General features: G+C 51.3%; 1 protein-coding gene across 17 annotated transcripts in view; it reads right to left on the reverse strand.

The window, feature by feature from the left end:
- Positions 1-13,780, reverse strand: part of FAM181A (family with sequence similarity 181 member A) — a 35,948-nt gene extending 22,168 nt beyond the window's left edge. For 4 of the 17 annotated variants that reach the window (XR_005837641.1, XR_005837640.1, XR_005837639.1 and 1 more), the window contains exons 1-5: positions 13,580-13,724; positions 7,740-7,779; positions 6,203-6,353; positions 1,865-2,010; positions 785-1,248 (exon numbers count right to left, since the gene is read on the reverse strand). Coding sequence is in view for 1 of the 17 variants with exons in the window: in XM_008698267.2 (XP_008696489.1) it covers positions 13,644-13,730 (87 nt within the window). In the remaining 16 variants the exon portion in view is untranslated. Of the gene's footprint in view, positions 1-784; positions 1,249-1,864; positions 2,011-6,202; positions 6,354-7,739; positions 7,780-8,144; positions 8,267-13,579 lie in introns of those variants that run through there. The other 13 variants (XM_040641497.1, XM_008698285.2, XM_008698296.2 and 10 more) reach the window with 13 other exon arrangements.
- Positions 13,781-20,045: the final 6,265 nt, after the last annotated feature.

The raw sequence follows: 20,045 nt of genomic DNA on the forward strand, positions 1-20,045 counted from the left end.
GCAAACGGTAGGTCTCCGCTCTCTGGGACAGTTCCCTCCGTGGCCAGCAGAATGGATGGGGGAGGAGTGGGTGAGGAGGCAGGCATAAGCCCACGAGTGCAGGGGACACAGGTAGCTCTGGTGTGAGTGGAACCAAAGGTAGGTTCTCTGAAACTCCAGGGCCACAGGGGGTCGGCAGAGCAGGCAGTGAAGCATAATTGGGACCAACTCGCTGCGTGATTGTGGACAAGTCTCTTCTCTCTCAGCCTTAGTTTCCTTATTTATGTAGTTAAAAAAAAAGTTGGGTGAGGTGGCCTCAAAAGGCCCTTCCAGTGTGGACCTTCCAGAGTTGTCTGACGAGGGCATATCCTCATTCCTTAAGGAAAACACCAGCTAACAAGAATGATGGAGACATCTACACCACATATGGGTCACTTTTGGATATACCCTTGAAACTGTCTGAAGAGTCTATCTTTGAAGAGTCTGAAGAGTTCCAGCAAGGGCTGCTGCATATGGTTGCACAGGCTGCACACTGCACAACTCCAGGCACTGCTATCTCTTTAGATCAGAGTATGATGGAGCCATGCTGTCTGCTGAGAACATCCCAGCAGTTTCATGGACATGTCACACGCAGACCACCTGGAATGCTTAGTCCCAGGATCCTGGATTCTAGGCTGACCTGCTGTGTCACATGGCAAAACCATCCCCTCTCTGGGCCTCTGTCCCTTTCTCCATAAAGTAACTGGGATGAGTGGCCTCTGAGGCCTTGTCCAGCAGCTGTGTCCACACATCCAGAACCACTCACCTCTGAGGAACGTGCAGCAGCTCCCCCATGGCTGATTCAGAGGTCGTGACCACTTCCAGGGTCCTGGCCTCTCCTGGATGGCCCCTCTCTGCCAATCCTGGGAGCCGAGATTTGTCTGTGGGCCTATGTGCTGCAGAACAGAGCTTCTGCTGGGCTCAGTCCAACCCACAGGCTCCTGGGAGCCCCAGGGGACTCAGATTCTAAGCATCGGCTGCTTCCTCCTGGCCATGGCCGTGACCCAGGGCTTCATGACTGCCTTGGCTGCCAGGCCAGCATTACATGTCCAGGCTGAGCAGTTGGTCATGGCGGTACGTGACAGCTGGAGGGTTCTTGCTCAAACAGTCATTATCTCCTTTAAATAAAACATCTGGATTTGCTCCTGAGGAAAGCAAACAGGGTGTTCATTTGGGGGACTCTAGCCCACAGACGGACAGGGTTGATGGGATTCATTGCCTTGCAGGAACCTGGCCCGGTACAGAACATAATTAACATAATGAGTAGCATTTCCTCCACGCCTCAGTCTATGAAGTTCCTTTCACTCATTAAGTCATTCAACAAACACTGAGGGCCTGCTCTGAACTAGCTCACAGGAGCTGTGGACAGGAATCAGCTCCAGGTATTGCTCAGAATTGCTCCCAGCCTGCTTGGCTCCTAGTTCATTTGATTCTTACAATCACCTTGTGAGACAGCAATCATGCTCCCCCGTTTTGCAGAGTGGGAAACAGGACGGAAGATGAGGGGGCTTATTCAAGATCCCACAGCTAAAGGCCAAGCTAAGCTCAGGAGGCCGGCAAGAGACTCTAGCCCCCAGGTTCTTTGTAAACCCCCCCCCCAGGTGCTGTGGCCTGGGGCCAACACCTTCCCTTTCCTCCCATGTCCCTGTCTGTACAGAGAGAGGGAGCCCTGGATGGGAACCCAGTTCTGACGCACAGATCCTTTGATCCCCTGTCTCGGGCAGATTTGGCAAACAAAGGAGTTCACTTCAAAAATCAAGCTGGCAGATCTAGAGCTCTGACCCTGCCTGACAAGCCAATTGGGCAAGCAGGTGTTTGGGCCAAGTTGGAAATACGCACAACTCACCCTTATAAGCTATAAACACACTGCTATCCAAGTTCGTGCTGTCCATCACCAGGCCTGTGAGTTGACGTCCGCAGTTTCTGAGCCAAGTTTCAGCCCAGAAGCAGAAGTCCATTTCTCCCACAGAGTCCCACGTTGTAAATCAGATGCTGGGCGGGGACAGGGGAGTGAAGAGACAGGCCCTGGCCACGCCCAGGACATGGTGGGGGGCAGCCACAGCCCACAGATGGTGGAGGACTAGTGAGCCTCCACAACAGGAGGGAGCTCAAGGTGCCCCACCACCTGGTCAGCTGTCTTTGCCCATGGAGCGCAAGCGCGGAGCACTGCGGTCAGGAGCCGGGGCGGCGAGTAGAACCTGGGCACTGGCGTACTAACCCTGCGGTCAGCAGGACGCTTGCCCCTAGCCCCGCCCCCCCAGGGCCACCCCCACTCTCCATGCTGTTCTGTCTCCCCCAGGTAGATCACGGCTTCTCAGTGGTTTCCCACAATGGTAGGGGTACCTGGAGGAGTGGGGTTTATTCCCCTGGCTCTTTCCCTCCCAGCCAGCCTCCTCGCTCCCACAGCCTCCCCCTCGGGTTTTGGGAACCTCTCACACTCCTTGCCCTTGGGGCGGAGAGGTGGCAACAGCTCCCAGGGGTTGTCAGCCCTGAGACCCTCACTATCCCTTGTTGATTTCTCTTGGCCCCGCCCACCACTTTGTGACTGTCCCCTTTCTCACACTTGTGACCTCTTTCACCCATGCTGGGATTTCTCCGCGGATGCTGGCAATGCGAACGTTTCTGTGCATCAGAGAATCTAGCGACGTCGAGATGCACTATCGTTTCTATTTCCCACTAAGAATACACCTCTGCCATAAGTGACACAAATGAGACCCTTACACAGTGACACTTCTGGGGCACCTGGGGGGGGCTCCTTCAGTTAAGCATCTGCCTTCGGCTCAGGTCATGATCCCTGGGTCCTGAGATCGAGCCCCACATCGGTCTCCCTGCTCAGCAGGGAGCCTGCTTCTCCCTCTCCCTCTGCCTGCTGCTCCCCCTGCTTGTGTGCTCTCTCCCTCTCTGTCAAATAAATAAATAAACAAAATCTTTAAAAATAAATTAATTAATTAAAAAATAAATAAAATAAATTTAAAAAACCAGTGATACTTCCCGGTCACTGTAAACTTTTAATTCCATATTTATCCAAACAAAAAAAACTTTTTAGATTTGTTTAGACCCAGGTTTTTATATTTTTAAATTCTTTAATTTTATTTATTATTATTTTTTTTTAGAAAGGGGGGAGGAGCAAAGGGAGAGGGAGAAGGAGAATCTTTTTTTTTTTTTAAGATTTTATTTATTTATTTGACAGAGATAGAGACAGCCAGCGAGAGAGGAAACACAAGCAGGGGGAGTGGGAGAGGAAGAAGCAGGCTCATAGCAGAGGAGCCTGATGTGGGGCTTGATCCCACAACGCCGGGATCACGCCCTGAGCCGAAGGCAGACGCTTAACCGCTGTGCCACCCAGGCGCCCCGAGAATCTTTTTTTTTTTAAGACTTTTAAGATTGTATGTATTTGTTTTAGAGATAGGGAGCCCACGAGTGTGAGGGAGGGGCAGAGGGACAAGTAGACTCCACACAAAGCTCAGAGCCCAACAAGGGGCTCCATCTCAGGTCTCTGAGATCGTGACTTGAGCCGAAACCAAGAGTCCGACGGTTAACTGAATGAGCCACCAGAAGCTCTGAGGATTTTTTAAAATAATGTATCATATTTGTACACACATTAAACGGAAAATATAAGCAAAATAAGTCAATTAAGGTATTAAGGTATTCCCTTCACACTCAGAGCTCCCTCTTGCCTCCGGGTCATCACAGGCACTGGTGATGCAACATTTCTTAAAGACGTGCTCCGCTGTTGTCTTGGGGATTTTTTCCCAAGCCACTGCCCACATTCTGCAAATTTTTGTGTGCAAGTGTGGGCAATGCCAACTCTACGATGACTCTCGAACGTCAGCAGCAACCGTAAAGGGCACCTCCGTTTCAGAGATGATACAACATGTGTGTCAGAATCAATGAAATACGAGTTTTAATTCCATTGACCTTAAGCAAGTCTGTTTGCCTCTCTGGGCCTTTGTGGTTTCATTTGTAACAAGGTATATTTGCCCAACTTGATCGACAGATTTGATGTAATCCCCCTCAAAATTGCAGCAAGTTATCTTGCGGGTATCAACAAACTGGTTCTAAAGATTATTTGGAAAGATAAGAGACCAAGAATAGCCCACACCGCCCTGGAGAAGAAGAAAGTCAGAGAACCGGTATCACCCAACATCAAGACTTACTATAAACCCACAGCAATCAAGACAGCTGGTACTGGTGAAAAAACAGGCTGATAGATCAAAGGAACAGAGTAAAGAGCCCAGAAACAGACCCACACGTATAGTCAACTGCTCTTCAAAGGAGCAATGGCAATACAATGGGGAAAAGATAGTCTCTTTAACAAATGGCTCCGGGACAAATGGACATCCACAAGCCAAAAAAAAAAAAAAGATCTAGACATTGACCTTACACTTTCTGTAAACACTAACTCAAAACAGATCATGACTTAACATAAAACACACAACTCTAAAACTTCTGGAAGATAACATAGGTGACCTTGGGTTTGGCCGTGAGTTTTTAGATTCAACACCAAAAGCACAATCCATGGGGGAAAAAAAACGGTGAGTGGGACTTCATTAAAATTAAAAACTGCTCTGTGAAAAAACAGTTGAGAGAACAAAAACACAAGCTATAGACGGGGAGAAAATAGTCCCCAAACATGTATCTGCTAAAGGACTTGTATCCACAATCCAAAAAGAAGGCTAAAAATGCAACAGTTACGAAAACAAACAACCCAGTTTAAAAAATGGGCAAAAGGTCTGAGCAGACATCTCTCCCAAGAAGACATACAGATAGCAAACAAGCGTACAGCAAGATGCTTCACACCGTGTGTCATCGGGAAAACGTGAATTACAACAATGAGACGCCATCACTCCCCTGTCGGAAGAGCCCAAATCTGGACCATTGAAATCTGACAACACCAAATCGCTGGCAAGGGTGTGGGGCAACAGGAACTTTCATCCATTGCTGGTGCGAATGCCAAACAGTCACTTTGGAAGACAGTTTGGTGGTTTCTTACATAACGAAACAAAGGAGAGGGATTTAGGGCAGTAAAACTATTCCATATGGTACTGTAACGGTGGCTACGTGGTATTATATGCTTGTTGAAACCCATAGACTATACCACAGGGTGAACCCTGATCTCGACTACAGACTCTGGTTCATAGTAACATACCTAAACTGGCTCATTCAGCTCAGCAAACGTGCCACACTAACGCACGACGTTCATAATAGGGGACGCAGAGTGTGTAAGGGGGGCCTATGGGAAATCTCTGCACTAGCTCCTCAATTTTCTCTAAACCCAAACCCACTCTAAAAAAATGAAGTCCATTTAAAAAACGAGGAGGCGCATTTATATCTCCCTCCTTGGGCTTCTGTGAGATTTGAACAAGGTGATGAGGGACAAGCACTTGGTACAGGAGCTGACGCGTAAAAGGTCACCAACACCTGCCAAGGGCTGGGGGTGCTGTCGTGTTGTCGGATGGGCTGGGCTGGATTCTATCCCACAGGAAGCCCACGGCCAAAACCCCCGGGGGCCTTCAGAGTCTACGTCGACAGGGTCTCAATGTCAAAGAGCACTCAGTTTTGTAAGATGGTAAGAGTCGGACACAACTCACATTAGTTGAAAGAGGCAGATGTCAGGAGGGAATGGCCCAAGCGCGAGGAAGCAGGAAACGAGGGACTGAACCAGGTCAGGGAGCACCAGCTCGGACGGCTCCACCACCACAGACCTGGCCCCTGCTTCCATGGCATTCTAGAATGGGGCTCACCATCAATAGAATTCTATAGAACGTGTGTGGGTTTTTTTAACGGAAAAGAGTTTTTAAAGATTTATTTATTTATTTGAGAGAGAGAGAACACGTGTGCACAGTGGGGAGGGGCAGAGGGAGAGGGAGAGAGAATTTCAAGCAGACTCCACGCTGAGCGCTGAGCCTAACTCAGGACTCAGTCTTACGACCCTGAGATCACGACCTGAACCAAAACCAAGAGTCGGATGCTCAACCAGCTGAGCCAGCCAGGCAGTTTCCTGATGGGAAAGATGGTTAAAAATGAAACCGAGGAACCAGCTATGCCAAGTGCCTGGGCCGAGCGGCCTTCTCAGCTCAGAAGCTCCGGATCCATCAGAGAAAGGTGCTGGAGTTCTTGCACTGGGTTCCCCCTCTTTCGCATCTAACTCTCGGGCACCGGTGCCGGCAGGGGTGGCGCTCACCCTCTGTGTTTGTCCTCCGATCAAGAATGCCACGGCAGGCACCGGGTCCCTTCTGCTCTCTGCTCTGAGAGTTGCAGATCACGGCCTCCTGGGACGCCAGCTCCGGCCTTCAGTTCCTGCCCACTGAGAAGGATCGGAGGCCTTGCAGGAACTGGAAGGAGGCCGAGTATGGAAATGAGGAGGAAGAACAAGCAGGAGGGAGGAAGATGGACATGAAGGTTCACTGCCAAGGGCGGTGTGAGTGGAGCAGGGACCTGCCAATGCCAGCCTGGAGGCAGCAATGCTCGGGGCCTTCCGAGGTCACCTCTGACTCAGCGGGCATCAGAGAAGACTGGGGTCCTTCCCTCTCGAGTAGCATTTCGGGGCTGCAGTCAAACTCTCTACCAACCCCTCCCGTCTGCACCCTGGGAGTATGACTCTGCACTGGCCGTGTGACTGTGCTAGAAGCTCTGATCCTAGACCTCGAGAGGGCTGGGGTGCTTTGGCTTTCTCCTCGGACCACGGTCAGCACCCCCAGGTGCAGCAGAGGACGCCCGGCTCCACCTGCCCAGAAATCAGCCAACATTGGCTCACATCAACACAACGGCCCAGCTGACACAGCCAGAGCCTGGGGAGAACTACAAATGGCTGTTTTAAGCTCCTAAAATTGGGCATATTTTATGCTGCCATAGCTCACTAACTCAGGTCTATCTCCTTTCTCTAATATTTTCCTATGGGTTTCTTTGCATAGCTATGATGATAGATATTTGGGCATATAATTGGGTAGCCAGGAATTTTCCATTTAGCTTTATAGCCTAAGTATGTTTCCATGTAACTACATGTTTTGTATAACCATCATTTTGATAATTACTTAATAATACATGTCCACAACTGGGAGGGGCGTGTTGGCAAAATTTGGCCTGAGGGGCAAATCCAGCCTGTCACCTGTTCTTATTAATAAAGTTTTATTGGAACGCAGCCTTGCTCGTTAACGTATACATTGCCTATGGCTGCTTTCAAAGTACAACAGGATTGAGTAGCAGAAACCAGAGGGTTCAATAAGCTAAAAATATTTATCATCAGGCCCTTTTCAGAAAACATTTCCCAACCCCTGTTTAAAACATGCTTTTGCCAAATTCTTTTCGAAACGATCATCATGGGAGAACTTTCTACATCCAGGACAGCACTCCATGTTTGCTTTTTTGTTTTAATCTTTGCCAATTTTAAAGATGAGGAACATAGTATCTTGTTTTGATTTGAGGATCTTAGATTACTAGGAAGCCCGAGTATTTTTTCCATGTTTGATTTACTTCCTGGATCATTTCTTTTGTAAATTCCCTATTGCTCACTTATCTGCGGGAGGATTGTTCTTATTTTGTTTACCGATTTATGTAAGCTCTTTGTGTAATTAAAATAATGACTCTAAAAGGCCCAAAGGCCAGATATTAGCCAATAAATAAATAATAAATAAATAAATAAACTATCAATCCACCTCTGTCATACGTGTCATAATCCCATAAACCCAAAACCCCAAAAGGACCCCGAGGCATTTCTGTACCTGTGCAATGCCCCCGAGCTCCCGAGCTCAGTTTCCTCATCTACAAGACAAAAACAGGGTAATTTTTTTCATGTTGTTCTCCTGGAAACTTAGTGAAAGCTGCAAACCACTCCGGAAGAGAGAGGTGCTACTGCTATCATTACTACCCATGCAAACATGCCATAGGAGTTAAAACGTCAAATGCATTCTGCCTGACTTTAAGGATGAGAGGGAGCCGTGGCATTAAAACACGTCCATGGCCCCCAATGCCACAGTCAGGCTTCTCTCAGTTATGAGTGAGAGAAAGCCCAGCTCAAACAGGCTTAAGCCAAGTAGCACATCTTTTGGCTCTGGTAATTGTGAAGCTCAGGGCTGCAGGTACAGCTAGATCCAGGAGCCCAGACCGTGTCAAGAGCACTTGCTTACTTTCTCTCCATCTCTTGAGTCCGCCATCCTCTGATATGCTTTGGTATCAGGAAGGCTGTCTCCTGTGGATGCCCGCAGGTCCTGGCTTACACTCAAGCAGCCCAGCCACCCCAGCACAAAGAGCGGACTTCCTATTCAGCGCTTCTAGGAAACGTTCCAAGGCCAGACGCCAGGCCTGGGTCATGTGTCCTCCCCCAGCCAATCTCTAGCTGAGGGGTAGATCTGGTGGATAGAATCCCTCCCTGAGAATGGGAGACAGTGGGTGCCCAGAGGAAAAGGAGGGGCTGTTGCCAGACCACAGGCATAGAGCAGACATCTCTGCAGGTGCCGAGGGCCCACACAGGGAGCCCAGGGGGCCGAGGAGTAAAGGGGTGAAGGGACATTGCTTCAGGCAGACCACCTCCCTGTTTATCTGTTTTGTAAACTGGGCCTGCTGTAAGAGTATGTTTGGGGAACAGCTGCCGCTGCTAAGTGAGTTTGGACCTTCTCGATGTAGACAGAGGCAAGCCCATCCAGAGAAAAGACCGAGGGTGTGCCCCATCCCGCATTTTGCCAGCAACCATCAAGGAGCCAGCGGCATGGAGACTCTGAAGACATGAGCATCGCACTTGCAGAAGGAGCATTTATTGGGCATCTACTGTGTGCTGGACCTGGGATTACAGCAGGAACAAGACACAGACCTATCCCTGGGGGACTCACGTTCATACTGGGCAGACAGTAAACACTGTGCTGCCTTATATGGTAGTCAGATAGGAAACCACACGGGAAGATATTTGACGGTAAGAGGAGCACTTTAGCGAGGATGGCAGGGAGGGCCTTTTTGCGGAAGTGACAGTGAACTGAGGTCCTTGAGGAGGAAACTCACGAAAGGAACATCTTGGCAGAGGGAATGGCAGGTGCAAAGGTCCCAACGTGGGACGGTGCTTTGGGTATTGGAGGAACGGATGCCAGCAGCTTTGGGGCATAGTAAGTAAGGGGGAGAGCAGATGACGGTGAGCAAGGGGGTAGGTGATGCAGGATGTCAAAGGCCTTGGCAAGGAGGTTGGAGCTCCGGTCAGGTACAGGGAGGAAGTAGCCGAGGAAGAGATGGCAAGCTGGTGCTAACAGGACCAGAGCAAGGCATGGCTTAAGGGTGTGGCAATGACAGAGATAGGAATTGAGTTTCAATTCCAGATCTCTTAGAAAGAAGACTTTTCCATCAGTCAGTGGTGTCCTACCGTGGAATGGGTGGCCTAAAGGTAGTGAGCTCTCTGTCCCCAGAGGTATGCAACCAGGTACAGTGACAGAACAGGCTAGAATGCTGGGAGTGGACGGCTCTGTGAGATCAGCTGAGGAAAACAGAACCAAACATGATAATAATGCTTAACAAAGTTTACAGTGGCAAAGGACCCACTTAAAACATTTTAGCAGCAGCCTGCTGCGATCGGAGCAATCTCTGGAAATGATTTATTTACATATAAAAATGAGACATTTCCCAACAGCCTCGAGACAGCCCCTGGGGTGAGGCTCTCATTGGACAGTGCCTCCCCCGGGGCCAGGATGCTCGGCCCTACGGCCCCGCATTGCCTCCAGCCTCGGCGGGGGGCTGATTGCCTCACCGAGGGGAGGCGGGGGCGCTGGCCCTGCCAGCATTCCGGAGAGTTACTTCTCCAAAATAAACCTCCCATAAGCATTTAAATGTGCGGCTGAGCATGAAGCATAGTCAACAATTTCATCCCAAGAATGCAAATGAATCCCCGAGGGACCAGGAAGAGGCGAAATGCCTTGGTCCAGACGCACTTTTTTTTTAAAGGCTTGAGTAGGGCATAGCAAATTTCACCCTTTAAGCCAGAATTGGGGAAACTGAGGCTCGGGGTTCGCTTAAGCTCACTGAGCCAGGAAAGGGCAGAGTGGGCTAGAACGGGCTCTATTCCTGTGCACTGAGCACACTCCCTGATGCAGGCAAGTAGCCCCGGAAGGACAAGTAATAATGCGGTCATTCCATGGAAGGGAATTGCTCAGTGAACTTGCGCTGAGTCCCTGCTGGGCACCAGTGACTGGGGTTGGGGGCGGGGGGGAAGAGGGCCAAGGCTCTCAGCTGCCCTGGCAGCAGCATCTGTTGGGACCTCCTCTGGATGCTGCAGTCTGGCCTGGGTCCCTCCCCTCCCGAGGCTCCTCCTGGACCCCCGAGGGGCCTGCCTGCGTCCCAACCTAGTATTGATTAGCCCGGGGACCCGACTGGGGCACAAGAGGTAGAGGTGCTCGGCTTCCGTTCCTCTGCTGGAGCAAACTGCCTGGTTCCTCGTTCCCTGGAGAATTATAACTCACTTTAAACAAGAAGGCGGATGGCTTCGTGGCTGCCTCCCCCAGCCGAGCAGTTTAGCACCACCTGACTTCCAACTAGCATCATCAAGTTTCCCCTGACACCCGCCTCCTTCCAGGTGCAAAAAAGTTTGCTCAAGGGCAAGGCACATTTTTGCACGTTCGTGAGTGAGCCCATTGGTTGAATATACATTTATCACCACCCACTCTGCGCCCGGTTCCTATAATGATAACAGTTACGGGGCCGGGGGTGGAGGGGCAGTCGTGATGTCCCCACCGCGGACGAGGATACCAGGCTCGGGGAGGCTCAGTAACCAGTCCAAAGCTGCCTGCCCTGGGAGCTTGAAGATGAGGTTTCACCCAAGACTGATCTCAGAGCCTGGTTGCAGCAAGGGGTCAGAAGAGATGATCTATGGAGAAGCAACTGGTAAGTGTCACTGAACTCGACAAATGTCAGCTGCCTCTGTTATTGGAGGTGCAGGTAAAGAGGTGCTGAGTCACACAGGTGACGTCCATCCAGAGCTTAGAGAATGACATGGAGACGATGCCATGGCCCCATGGACTCCACCAGAAGAGAGGCACAGGTATCATGCCCTGAGGATTAGAGGAAGCGAGCATCCTGCCAGCGGGGGAATCCAGGAAGGCTGCATGGAAAAGGGGGCTTAAGGCTAGCCTGGACGGATGGGAGAATTTCAGTGGCAACAATTCCTGCCTAATCCTAACGTGCAGAGGAGGGATCCGGTCTGGCATTCTGTCCTGCAGCCTTCGCCCTTTCAGTGGGCAGAGCCTGCTACCTGGTGGCCCTGGAGTTAATCCCCCGGCCAGTACCAGTGCCCTCCAGGGGCACGAGTGCCTGGTCTCTGCTCTTTCCTCGAGTGCCCCTAAGGTACTACTCTCTTCTTGGCCTCTCTGCCACTGATTGTAAGCCTCCTGAGGGCAAGGACCGGTCTTGCCTAGTGGTGCTGGTGCCGGGTGGCCTTTGCACGGTCACCCCTCCTCCTTCCTGCTAATGGCCCCTGCCTCCCCTCCCCCCCCCGACCAAAACCCCTTATGACCCTGAATCCAAGCCAAGGGGTTCTGTAGTTGGAGCAAATGCCACACAGCCATGAGCCTCGACTGCCTCCCCTGTAGACAGGGGTGAATCCCGTCCCATCTTCCCTGCAGACCTCCTGGAAACTCGGGTGAGATGACTCAGGTGGGAGACCTTCTGAAAAGTACGGGGCCCTCTCAGGCTCTCTATACTTGCACACACAGGAAACGGTGTTCTGGGGGGGGGGGGTGGTTAGAGGGAGACGGAGCAGAGGGAGAGGGAGAGAGAGGATCTTAAGCAGGCTCCACGCCCAGCAAGGAGCCCGACCTGGGGCTTGATCTCACAACCCGGAGATCAGGACCTGAGCCGAAATCAAGAGCTGGATGCTTTACTGACTGAGCCACCCAGGCACCCCAGGAAATTTTTTTTTTTAATGAACTTTAAAATATTGGGATTCTTTGCTTGCTTTTTGCCTATGGAAAATTTTGTTTCGCCAAATCCTCTAGAACATGAACTCTTGAATTAACTATCTGTTCACTAAAAAATTGGTTATTAATTATCAGTCAAATAGCCTTGATTAAGTACCATCTACATGTGCCAGGGCCTCATGGAATGCAGCCTTGCCCCCTTAGAAGAGCTTACAATCTCAAGGGGAGGGGACAGCTGGCCACGGGGTGAGAGAAGAGGCTGTCACTCAGCCTGAGGGTATGGGACGGCATCCCGGGGGGCAAGGATATGTAGGCTGAGACTTAAAGAAGGAGTAGGACACACTGGGGAGGAAGAGGAGACAGAGGGACAGCTTGAGCAAAGCCTGGAGGAGTGGGGACAGCAGGAGAGCCTCGCCCCACCCTGGGCTTCAGTCCCTCACTTTTGCTTGGAGCCCCTTCCCTTTGTAATATTTGTCAGCCAAATAAATACACACAATCATGTCAAATTTTCTACTCAGGATTTTGTTTCTTTCCTTAAAGGAAATCCCCCAGGCTGAATACATTTCCAGCCCCCCTGCTTTCCTAGAAGCATGTGTGGCCCCGCCCTGCTCAGAGACCTCGCATCCCACCAGGAACCTGGGCTTGGGTGACAGGGGCTGGGGAGGCCGGTAGTGAAAGAGTTCAAGGAGGGAAAAGCCCAGAAGTGTCAGGCGTCTTAAACTTAGCATATCCAGAATGAAACCTTCCATCCACCCTCCAAATCTCTAACCAGCCCCTCCCTGTGCCGTCAATGTGACCTTCCAGGCGCTCAGGTCAGACCTCAGGGGTCATCCCTGTGCCCCCCACCCCCGAAAGCCACCAGAAAGTCTTGTCTGTTCTGCCCAGTCCATCTACCCTGAGCATCCCCGCAGCTCCGTACCCACCCAAGCATCCGCATGGCTTCCTCCAGCATCTGAGCCGCCTGGACTTTTCCCCTAAGCTACTGCCACCGCCTCTGTGGCCACTGCCCACTTCCCTTCCCGCCTCTGGCTGAGATTCTATTTTGAAGAAGCCATTCAGCAAAAAAGCCAAAGCACCACCCATCTGGCCACGTGGCTTCCTCTCCACTCCCCCCACCCCCCATGGGCCTGTCCCCTGTCCCCCAGCATGGACAGACCACTGCCTCCGGGGCAAAGCACACCAGGCTGCCTCCCCCAGAGTCCTGCCACCTGCCTTCAGACAAGACACTTCCAAGCAGACTCGTCACCCTCATCCACACTGGAGAGAGAAGCACCTTCTACCCGCCCTGCCTGTCGTCCAGATGCGAACTAAGGTAACAGTTATAAACCTGTTTGTTCAACCTGTACAAACAGAAGAGATCGAGATCTGAAAACACAGAAGACGGCTGCTCATTCGTGTAAGGCGTCTGCTGGCAGCAGCCAGGTGGGCGGCGATGGTCATAGAGACCTCTTTGCTGTCATGCTCAGCATTTCTGAGCCCACAGTTTGCCAGGCCAGGTGCTGGACCAGGTACTGGGGACCTACGACGAGGAAGGCCAAGCCCCTCTCTCGAGACTCCCAGGTGGCAGGACAGAGCTTGCACTCGGAGGCGGAAGTGGCCGGCTCTAAATATATCACAATGTGGAAGGAGCAGGACTTTGTGTGATCAAAGCCCCCTAAGGAGCATAAGTGACTCACCTTGGCATTTGCGCTTGCCTGCCACCTCCTGACATCGCTTCCACCCCAGCTGCCCCATATTTACCACACAGAGATGGGGAAGCAGTCCGGGATTGGGGGTGGGCGTGCACACGTCCCCACTCCCCGCAGTCCTCCCAGCTCCTCTCTCCATGCCTGCTGGGTGGGGTTAGTGGCTCCAGCTGGAATGCCTTCTTAACTACACTGGCCCCCACTCTGGGCTCCACCTCCTCTTTTGCAAGGCCGGTCCTCAGGGAGGCCATCGCTGGTCTCCGGGTGGGCTGGCCTTCCTCTGTGCTCCCATGAGCCCTCTCGTCCTAAGTTACAATTTCTTGGTGTACTTGTCAACTCATGCCCAGGACAAACACAAGGGAAAGACCTAACTCACCTTCGTATTTCCAACACCAAACAGAGCCTGGCACGTTGTGAATGGAGGAGTGGATGGGGAAGCGTCCCTGCCAGCTCTGTGTGGGGCTGTCCTGGTCTTGTTACCACCATGCCCATCTCAGGCTGGGAACTACGTTTCCCAGAATCCTCTCTGTCGTGGGTTAGATTGTCTTGCCCCAAACCCATATGTTGAAGTCCTAACCCCAATATCTCAGAAGGTGACCTTCTGTGGGAATAAGGTCTTTGCGGATCTAATTAGTTAAGATGAGGTCATGCGGGCCTAGGGTGGGCCCCTAATCCAATATGACCAATGTCCTTCTGAGAAGGGGACATCTGGGCACAGACACGCACACAGGGAGAACGTGCTATGAAGACAGAGGCAGAGATGGGGGTGATGCTTCCCCTGCCAAGGATGCCAGAGATCGCCAGCAAACCCCCAGCAGCTCTGGGAGAGTCCTGAAGCAGGTTCTCTCACCCAGCCTCAGAAGAAACCAGCCCACCACCGGCACCTAGATCTCTGACTTCCGGCCTCCACGACGGTGGGACAGTTCATTTCTGTTTTTTAAGCCCCCCAGCCTGCTGCTGTTCCTACAACCCAGGGAACTAGGCAGCTTCTGGTTGGAGCTGGCCAGTGTGACAAGCTCCCTTGAGACTGGAAGTTTCGGTTATTCTTGGGAGGCCGTGGAGCCAGCCACTCCCTTAGATGTGGGGCTTCCAGGACCACCCCATGAGTACTGTCAGTGCGACACCTGGCATCTCGTTGCTCCCCTGTTCTGGGGCCTCGGGCTGAGGTTTGGCGACTGTTTCTCTAGGCCTCCAGGCCCCAGCTCTCCCCACACCCTGCAAACCTCCCCTCCTCCATTGCAGCCCTAGTCCCGTGTCACTGGCAGTGGCTGTTTCCCTGACCAAACGCTGACGGATCCGAACTTCAGGATGCCATGACGTGGGCACTGTTGCTGGGCCAGATACCGGCCAAATGCCACCCTTGCTCTCTAAGGTGACGCAGTCTGCATCCACAAGGCAAATGAACGGGCCACCAGGAGTATTTGCTTACAGTGACAGTTATGGTGATAGACGCATTGATGGATGAGTTTTCATCTCTCAGCAGTTACAGTGACCCTCGGTCACACCCACCGGAGAGAGCCCCTCTTTGAGGGGCGACCCCGTCACTCACCCGGCAGAAGCAGGTGCTGCACCCTGAAACCAGCCTGTCTGCTGCTTGCAAAGCCGAAGGGTTGAGGAAGCTTTCCTAGGAATGTGTGGGGACCAGGCACAGATGCCACGTGGGCTTGAGGGTGGCAGGCGCAATGACCTCCCATCAGATCGCAAGCACACTCTGCCACTCACTCCAACTAGTCATCTTAGAAGAAGGTTCCAAGAACCAAGCCATCAAGCATGTCTCCTGGCGAGGAAGGGACAGTGTGTAAGTTTCACAGCTACGTGAAAGGCGTAGAAACCCAAAAGGAGCCTAATGAGTCCAACACAAAGCTCACAAGGGATCCTCAGACCCTGAAAGCATCCGCACTTGCCCTTGACTTCCCTCCCACCACCACAAAGGGCACTTCTCTCCACCTGCAGGGCATCTCCAGCACCTGGTACCCAAGCGCTGTATGCCTCCCCGGCCCCCATACCTTTGCACTCAAGTTTCTGATTGCCTTGTTAAGCCAAGAGCCAAGAGACACACAGTATCATTCCCCACTTCCTAGAGGGGACACGGAGTCCCAGAGGGGCTAAGCAATGTGTCTGACATCACACAAGGAGTAGGTGGTGAAGTTGAGGGCGGGCCTCTACTTTCAACATTAGAGTAGGGGTTTCCAAGCTTTAAAGAGTGGGAGCTCATGTTTAAAATGCAGATTCCTGGGCCCTGCACCCGGTGGTTTTGAGTTAGCAGTTCTGGCTGAGTCTCAGGAACAGAGGAATCTGTTGCCACTGGCCCATGGCCCACATCTTGGCAGGAGGGGGCAGGTGGAGGGTATTAAATGCTCCCCTCCACAAAGAAGATCTTCCCTCATCTGCCCACCTTCCACAAGTAGCTTGCCTACAAGAATCTTCCTCCGCACACTCCAAGGGCACATTCTGGCTGAGCCCCCTTTGTTGTGATGGTTCAAATCCCAAGTCCTCCACTAACCAGCCCTAAGACACTGGATGAGACACTTAACCTCTTCGTGTCCTGATTTTCTCATCTGTAAAATGGGGAGCATGCTAGGACCTGCTTCAGAGCTGTTATGAATTTGAAATGAGTTCATATACAAAAAACGCTTGGAACAATGCCCGCATGGTAAGCTCTTGACAGATATCAGCTGTCTTTATTATTACAACCATTCGTGTGGTTGTTATTACGGTGGAGCTAGTTCAAGTGTGTCTGCCTTGTCTACACAATGAGATTCTAAGCTTCTGAAGCGCGCAGAGCTTCGCGCAGGCTGGGATATGCAGTAGGTAATAAATACTCACTGAGTGTATAAGTTAATCATTAAATGCACAAGTAATCATGTCTTGTGATTACTATATGAGGGAAGAGACTGTAATGATCAGAGCAACAACGCTAAATAATAGTATTACTGATCACTTGTTGATCACTTAAGACATACCAGGGTTCCGTTTCTCATTGCAATGAAAAAATCGAGGCACAAAGAATTTTAGCGATTTGCTCACGTTCTTGAGTTACTAAGTTCTTGAGCTGATATTTTACTCCAGTTTTTCCAGCACAAGAACTCATGCTCTTCTTCCTTTTTTTTTTTTTAAATTTATTTATTTCAGAGAGAGAGAGAGAGAGTGCACACAAGAGTGGGGGGCAGGGGCACAGAGAGAGGGAGACAAGCAGACTCCCCACTGAGTGGGGAGGCCAACTCGGGGCTTGATCCCACCACCCTGAAATCATGACCTGAGCTGAAACCAAGAATCAGGCACTCAACAGAATGAGCCACCCAGGCACCCCAAAATCACGCTTTTCTTAACCACAACACTATGTGTTGGTTTTCTCTTATTAAACCAGAAAAAGTTGCTAGCTGGAGGCTAGCAGAAAAGTTGCTAGAAGTTGCTTGCTAGCCTCTCCGAGGGAGTCATTGAATCTGAATCTTGTTCAATTTTATTTCCCTAGTGCCAGGCAGAGGACATCACATAGACACTCAAGGAAATGGTATTGAGTGTGTTTGCATGGATGGATGGGTGCGTGGATGGGTAGGTGCATGCGTGGATGGATGGGCGGATGGATGGTTAAGGTGATGGACAGATGGAGGGATGGGTGGGTAGGTGATTGTGTGGATGGATGGGGGGGTTGGATCGGTAGGGTGATAAGTGGATGGATGATGGGTGGAGAGAACAGGTGGGTGAATGGATGCGTTTCAGTTGTTAAGGTGGCTGAGTGGATGTGCATGTGGGCAGATAGGCGTATGAGTAAGTGGAAGGATGGGCATGTGGCTGAGTAGGTGGCATGAGAGAGTATCCTCTCCATTTATTCCATAGAGTAACACTCCAAGAACTCAAGATAGAGAAATATGGGCAACAGATGTGCATTTGGAGATGAAAGAAGCTGGGAAATCGTTGCTGGCAGTGCTATTCCTGGAAGGGAGATGATGGCGGGAAGACACATCTGGGTTACAGGAAGAGGCAGCCCCTCATTCAGCATCTTTAGTCTAGAAGGGCCCAGGGCTCCATACTGAAGGCATTAAGTGGATTTCATTAAAGTGAAATAGATTTCCTAGCACGGGAAGAGCGGGTTCATTAATTTCATACATGCTCTACTGGAGGACAGCATGGGGAAGGACGGCTAACCCCAGCCTACCCAGGCTGAGATCAGAGCTGGAAATGCCATGGTTTGGTGCAGTGCTTGGGTTCTGGGCACCTGCTCTGTGCCTGTGCCTAGGCTGGCCATCGGGTGAGCAATGAGGAACCAGATACAACCACTACCTCCAGCAACTCAGTCTTGGAGGAGGAGGCAGCCACACAATGCAGGGTAGGCACAGTGACAGGGTGGTGGACAAGGGAAAAAAACATAGAAAATCCTTCCTCTGCTCCGGGGAGTCCTGGGGGGTTGGGTGGAGGTCAAGAATGGAGTTGGCATAGCTGCCGTAAGGTTCATGGGGCCATGGTTTGCATAAAGGTTGCATGCCCAAAGTGGTGATTATATAACACCAAGGCAGAAGAAAAGAGGGAGCTGGGGTTCATCTAATTGTTCAAAAATATTTACCGAACCACTGTGTGCTAGATGTGCTCCAGGTACTGGACATTCAGTGGAGAAGATTGGCATGGTGCTAGAGCTAAGGAGAGTGGTCTGGGCTGGAATTCTAAATTGGGGAGATCTGAACATATCAAAGGTGGTTAATGCCCAGGTCCAGATGAGGTCACCAAGGGAGAGAGTAGGAGGGGTGGGGCATCTTAGTTCTTTCTTCCTCTCAGAGCAAGAATTCCTTCCATGGTATCACTGACAGGTGGCTACCCAGCCCCCGCTCTCATATTCCAATGACGGAGCTCATGACCGGTCAATCCAGTCCTGCCTACTTCTGGAAGTTCTGGTTGTTAGTAAATTCTTCTGTATGTGGGCCAAAACCTCTCTTCTGATTGTACTCCTTTGTCCTGGTTCTGTCTTCTGGAGACCAGCCCATCTGGTCAGCTCCCTCTTTGCCATGATCTGCTAGAATCAACAGATGTGGTTCACCACATCTTCCTTTTTTTTCTGATAATAGGGCCCTGGGGTTCCTCTGAGGGTACCATGCTTTCCCCACTGCCATCTCCCATCTCAGGAAGTGACAAAGTCTTATTTTAACTTCTGAACCATGACCTTAGCGACAAGAAGAGGAGACACTTAAAAATAAGAGACTTTCCCTCTGTACCTTCAATGAAGCACCGCCAGTTCCTTCTGCCACTCTTAGCTGCCTGAGACACTGCCCCAGTTTGTTTTGTCTTGGGCTGGGGGCAGGGGGGTCTCTGCACTGGAGGTCGTCACGTGAAGCCAGTGGCCGTGCCAGAGGTCCCCGATGGCAGCCCTGCCATTCACCTCAGCCCTCCCTGGTTGTCCCTCATCTCATACAAACTCTTTATGACAACATTGGACCAAGTGGGATGTCCCTCCTTGAATGGATGGCTTTGGCCCTCCGGTTGCTTGTTGCTCTCAATCTTCCCTCAGTGTCATGTAGCAACTTTCTCTTGCCAGCCATGACTTTGAGGGCTTTATGCCAGCCAGGCCAGCTTCTCTCCTGCTTCCTCTCCCCACCCTGTCTTACCCAGCAGGGGAAAGATGCAGACTTTCTGAGTTCTCTATGAATTCTGCTGTGTGTAAAGGACTGTCGTCACAGACCTGGGCTGTCCACATGCTGCACATTCCAAAGAGAGGTCTGGCCCTTGACAGGCTCCTGAGAGAAACCCTCTAAGCCCTTGGACTCTTCGTCCTGACAAGAGCATCTTTGGGCCATGCCCAAGAGTCCACACAAACAATGGGACTTGGTGGGGGGGGGCTTTGGGCCACATGGTATCAGTCTGATGTCTGGAGCGGCTGGAGGCTGAGTAGGGTCAGCCACATGGTGGTTAGTCATGCCTCCATGCTGACCTGGACACCAAGGCTCAGATGAGCTTCTCTGGCTGTTACATATGGTTGCCACACGAATCAGTAAGTCTGTAAGTCTCCGCTGGGAGAGGCACAGGGAAGCTGGTGCCTGGTTTCTCCTGGAGCCCGTCCTATGCACCTTCACCCTTGCTGGTTTTTATCTGTGTCCTTTCGCTGTTATAAACCATAACCATGAGTACAATAGCTCTCTGAGTCTTGCGGGTCCTTCCAGCAAATCATCAAACCTATGCGTGGCGTCAGGGCTCTCGAACACAACTGCTATCACAGAATCCATCCTGTTTCATTACATGTTTGTGCCCCCCATCCCCACCCCCCCAGACCATAAGCCAGGATCCCGGGTGTCCAGATTTCACTCACTTTCCTACCATCCACACTGCTCCCTGTTCCATGAGTGGATACAACAGGCAAGACTCTAGGTTACCATATACCTCCCCTAGACTGCCTTCTGATTTTTGCTGGACAAATTATGAACCTGGATTTCTCAGGCCAATGTCGTATCTGAGGGTCAAGACTCTCAAACAC

The sequence above is a fragment of the Ursus maritimus genome, unplaced genomic scaffold, assembly GCF_017311325.1.
Source record: "Ursus maritimus isolate PB19 unplaced genomic scaffold, ASM1731132v1 scaffold_25, whole genome shotgun sequence".
NCBI lineage: Eukaryota > Metazoa > Chordata > Mammalia > Carnivora > Ursidae > Ursus > Ursus maritimus.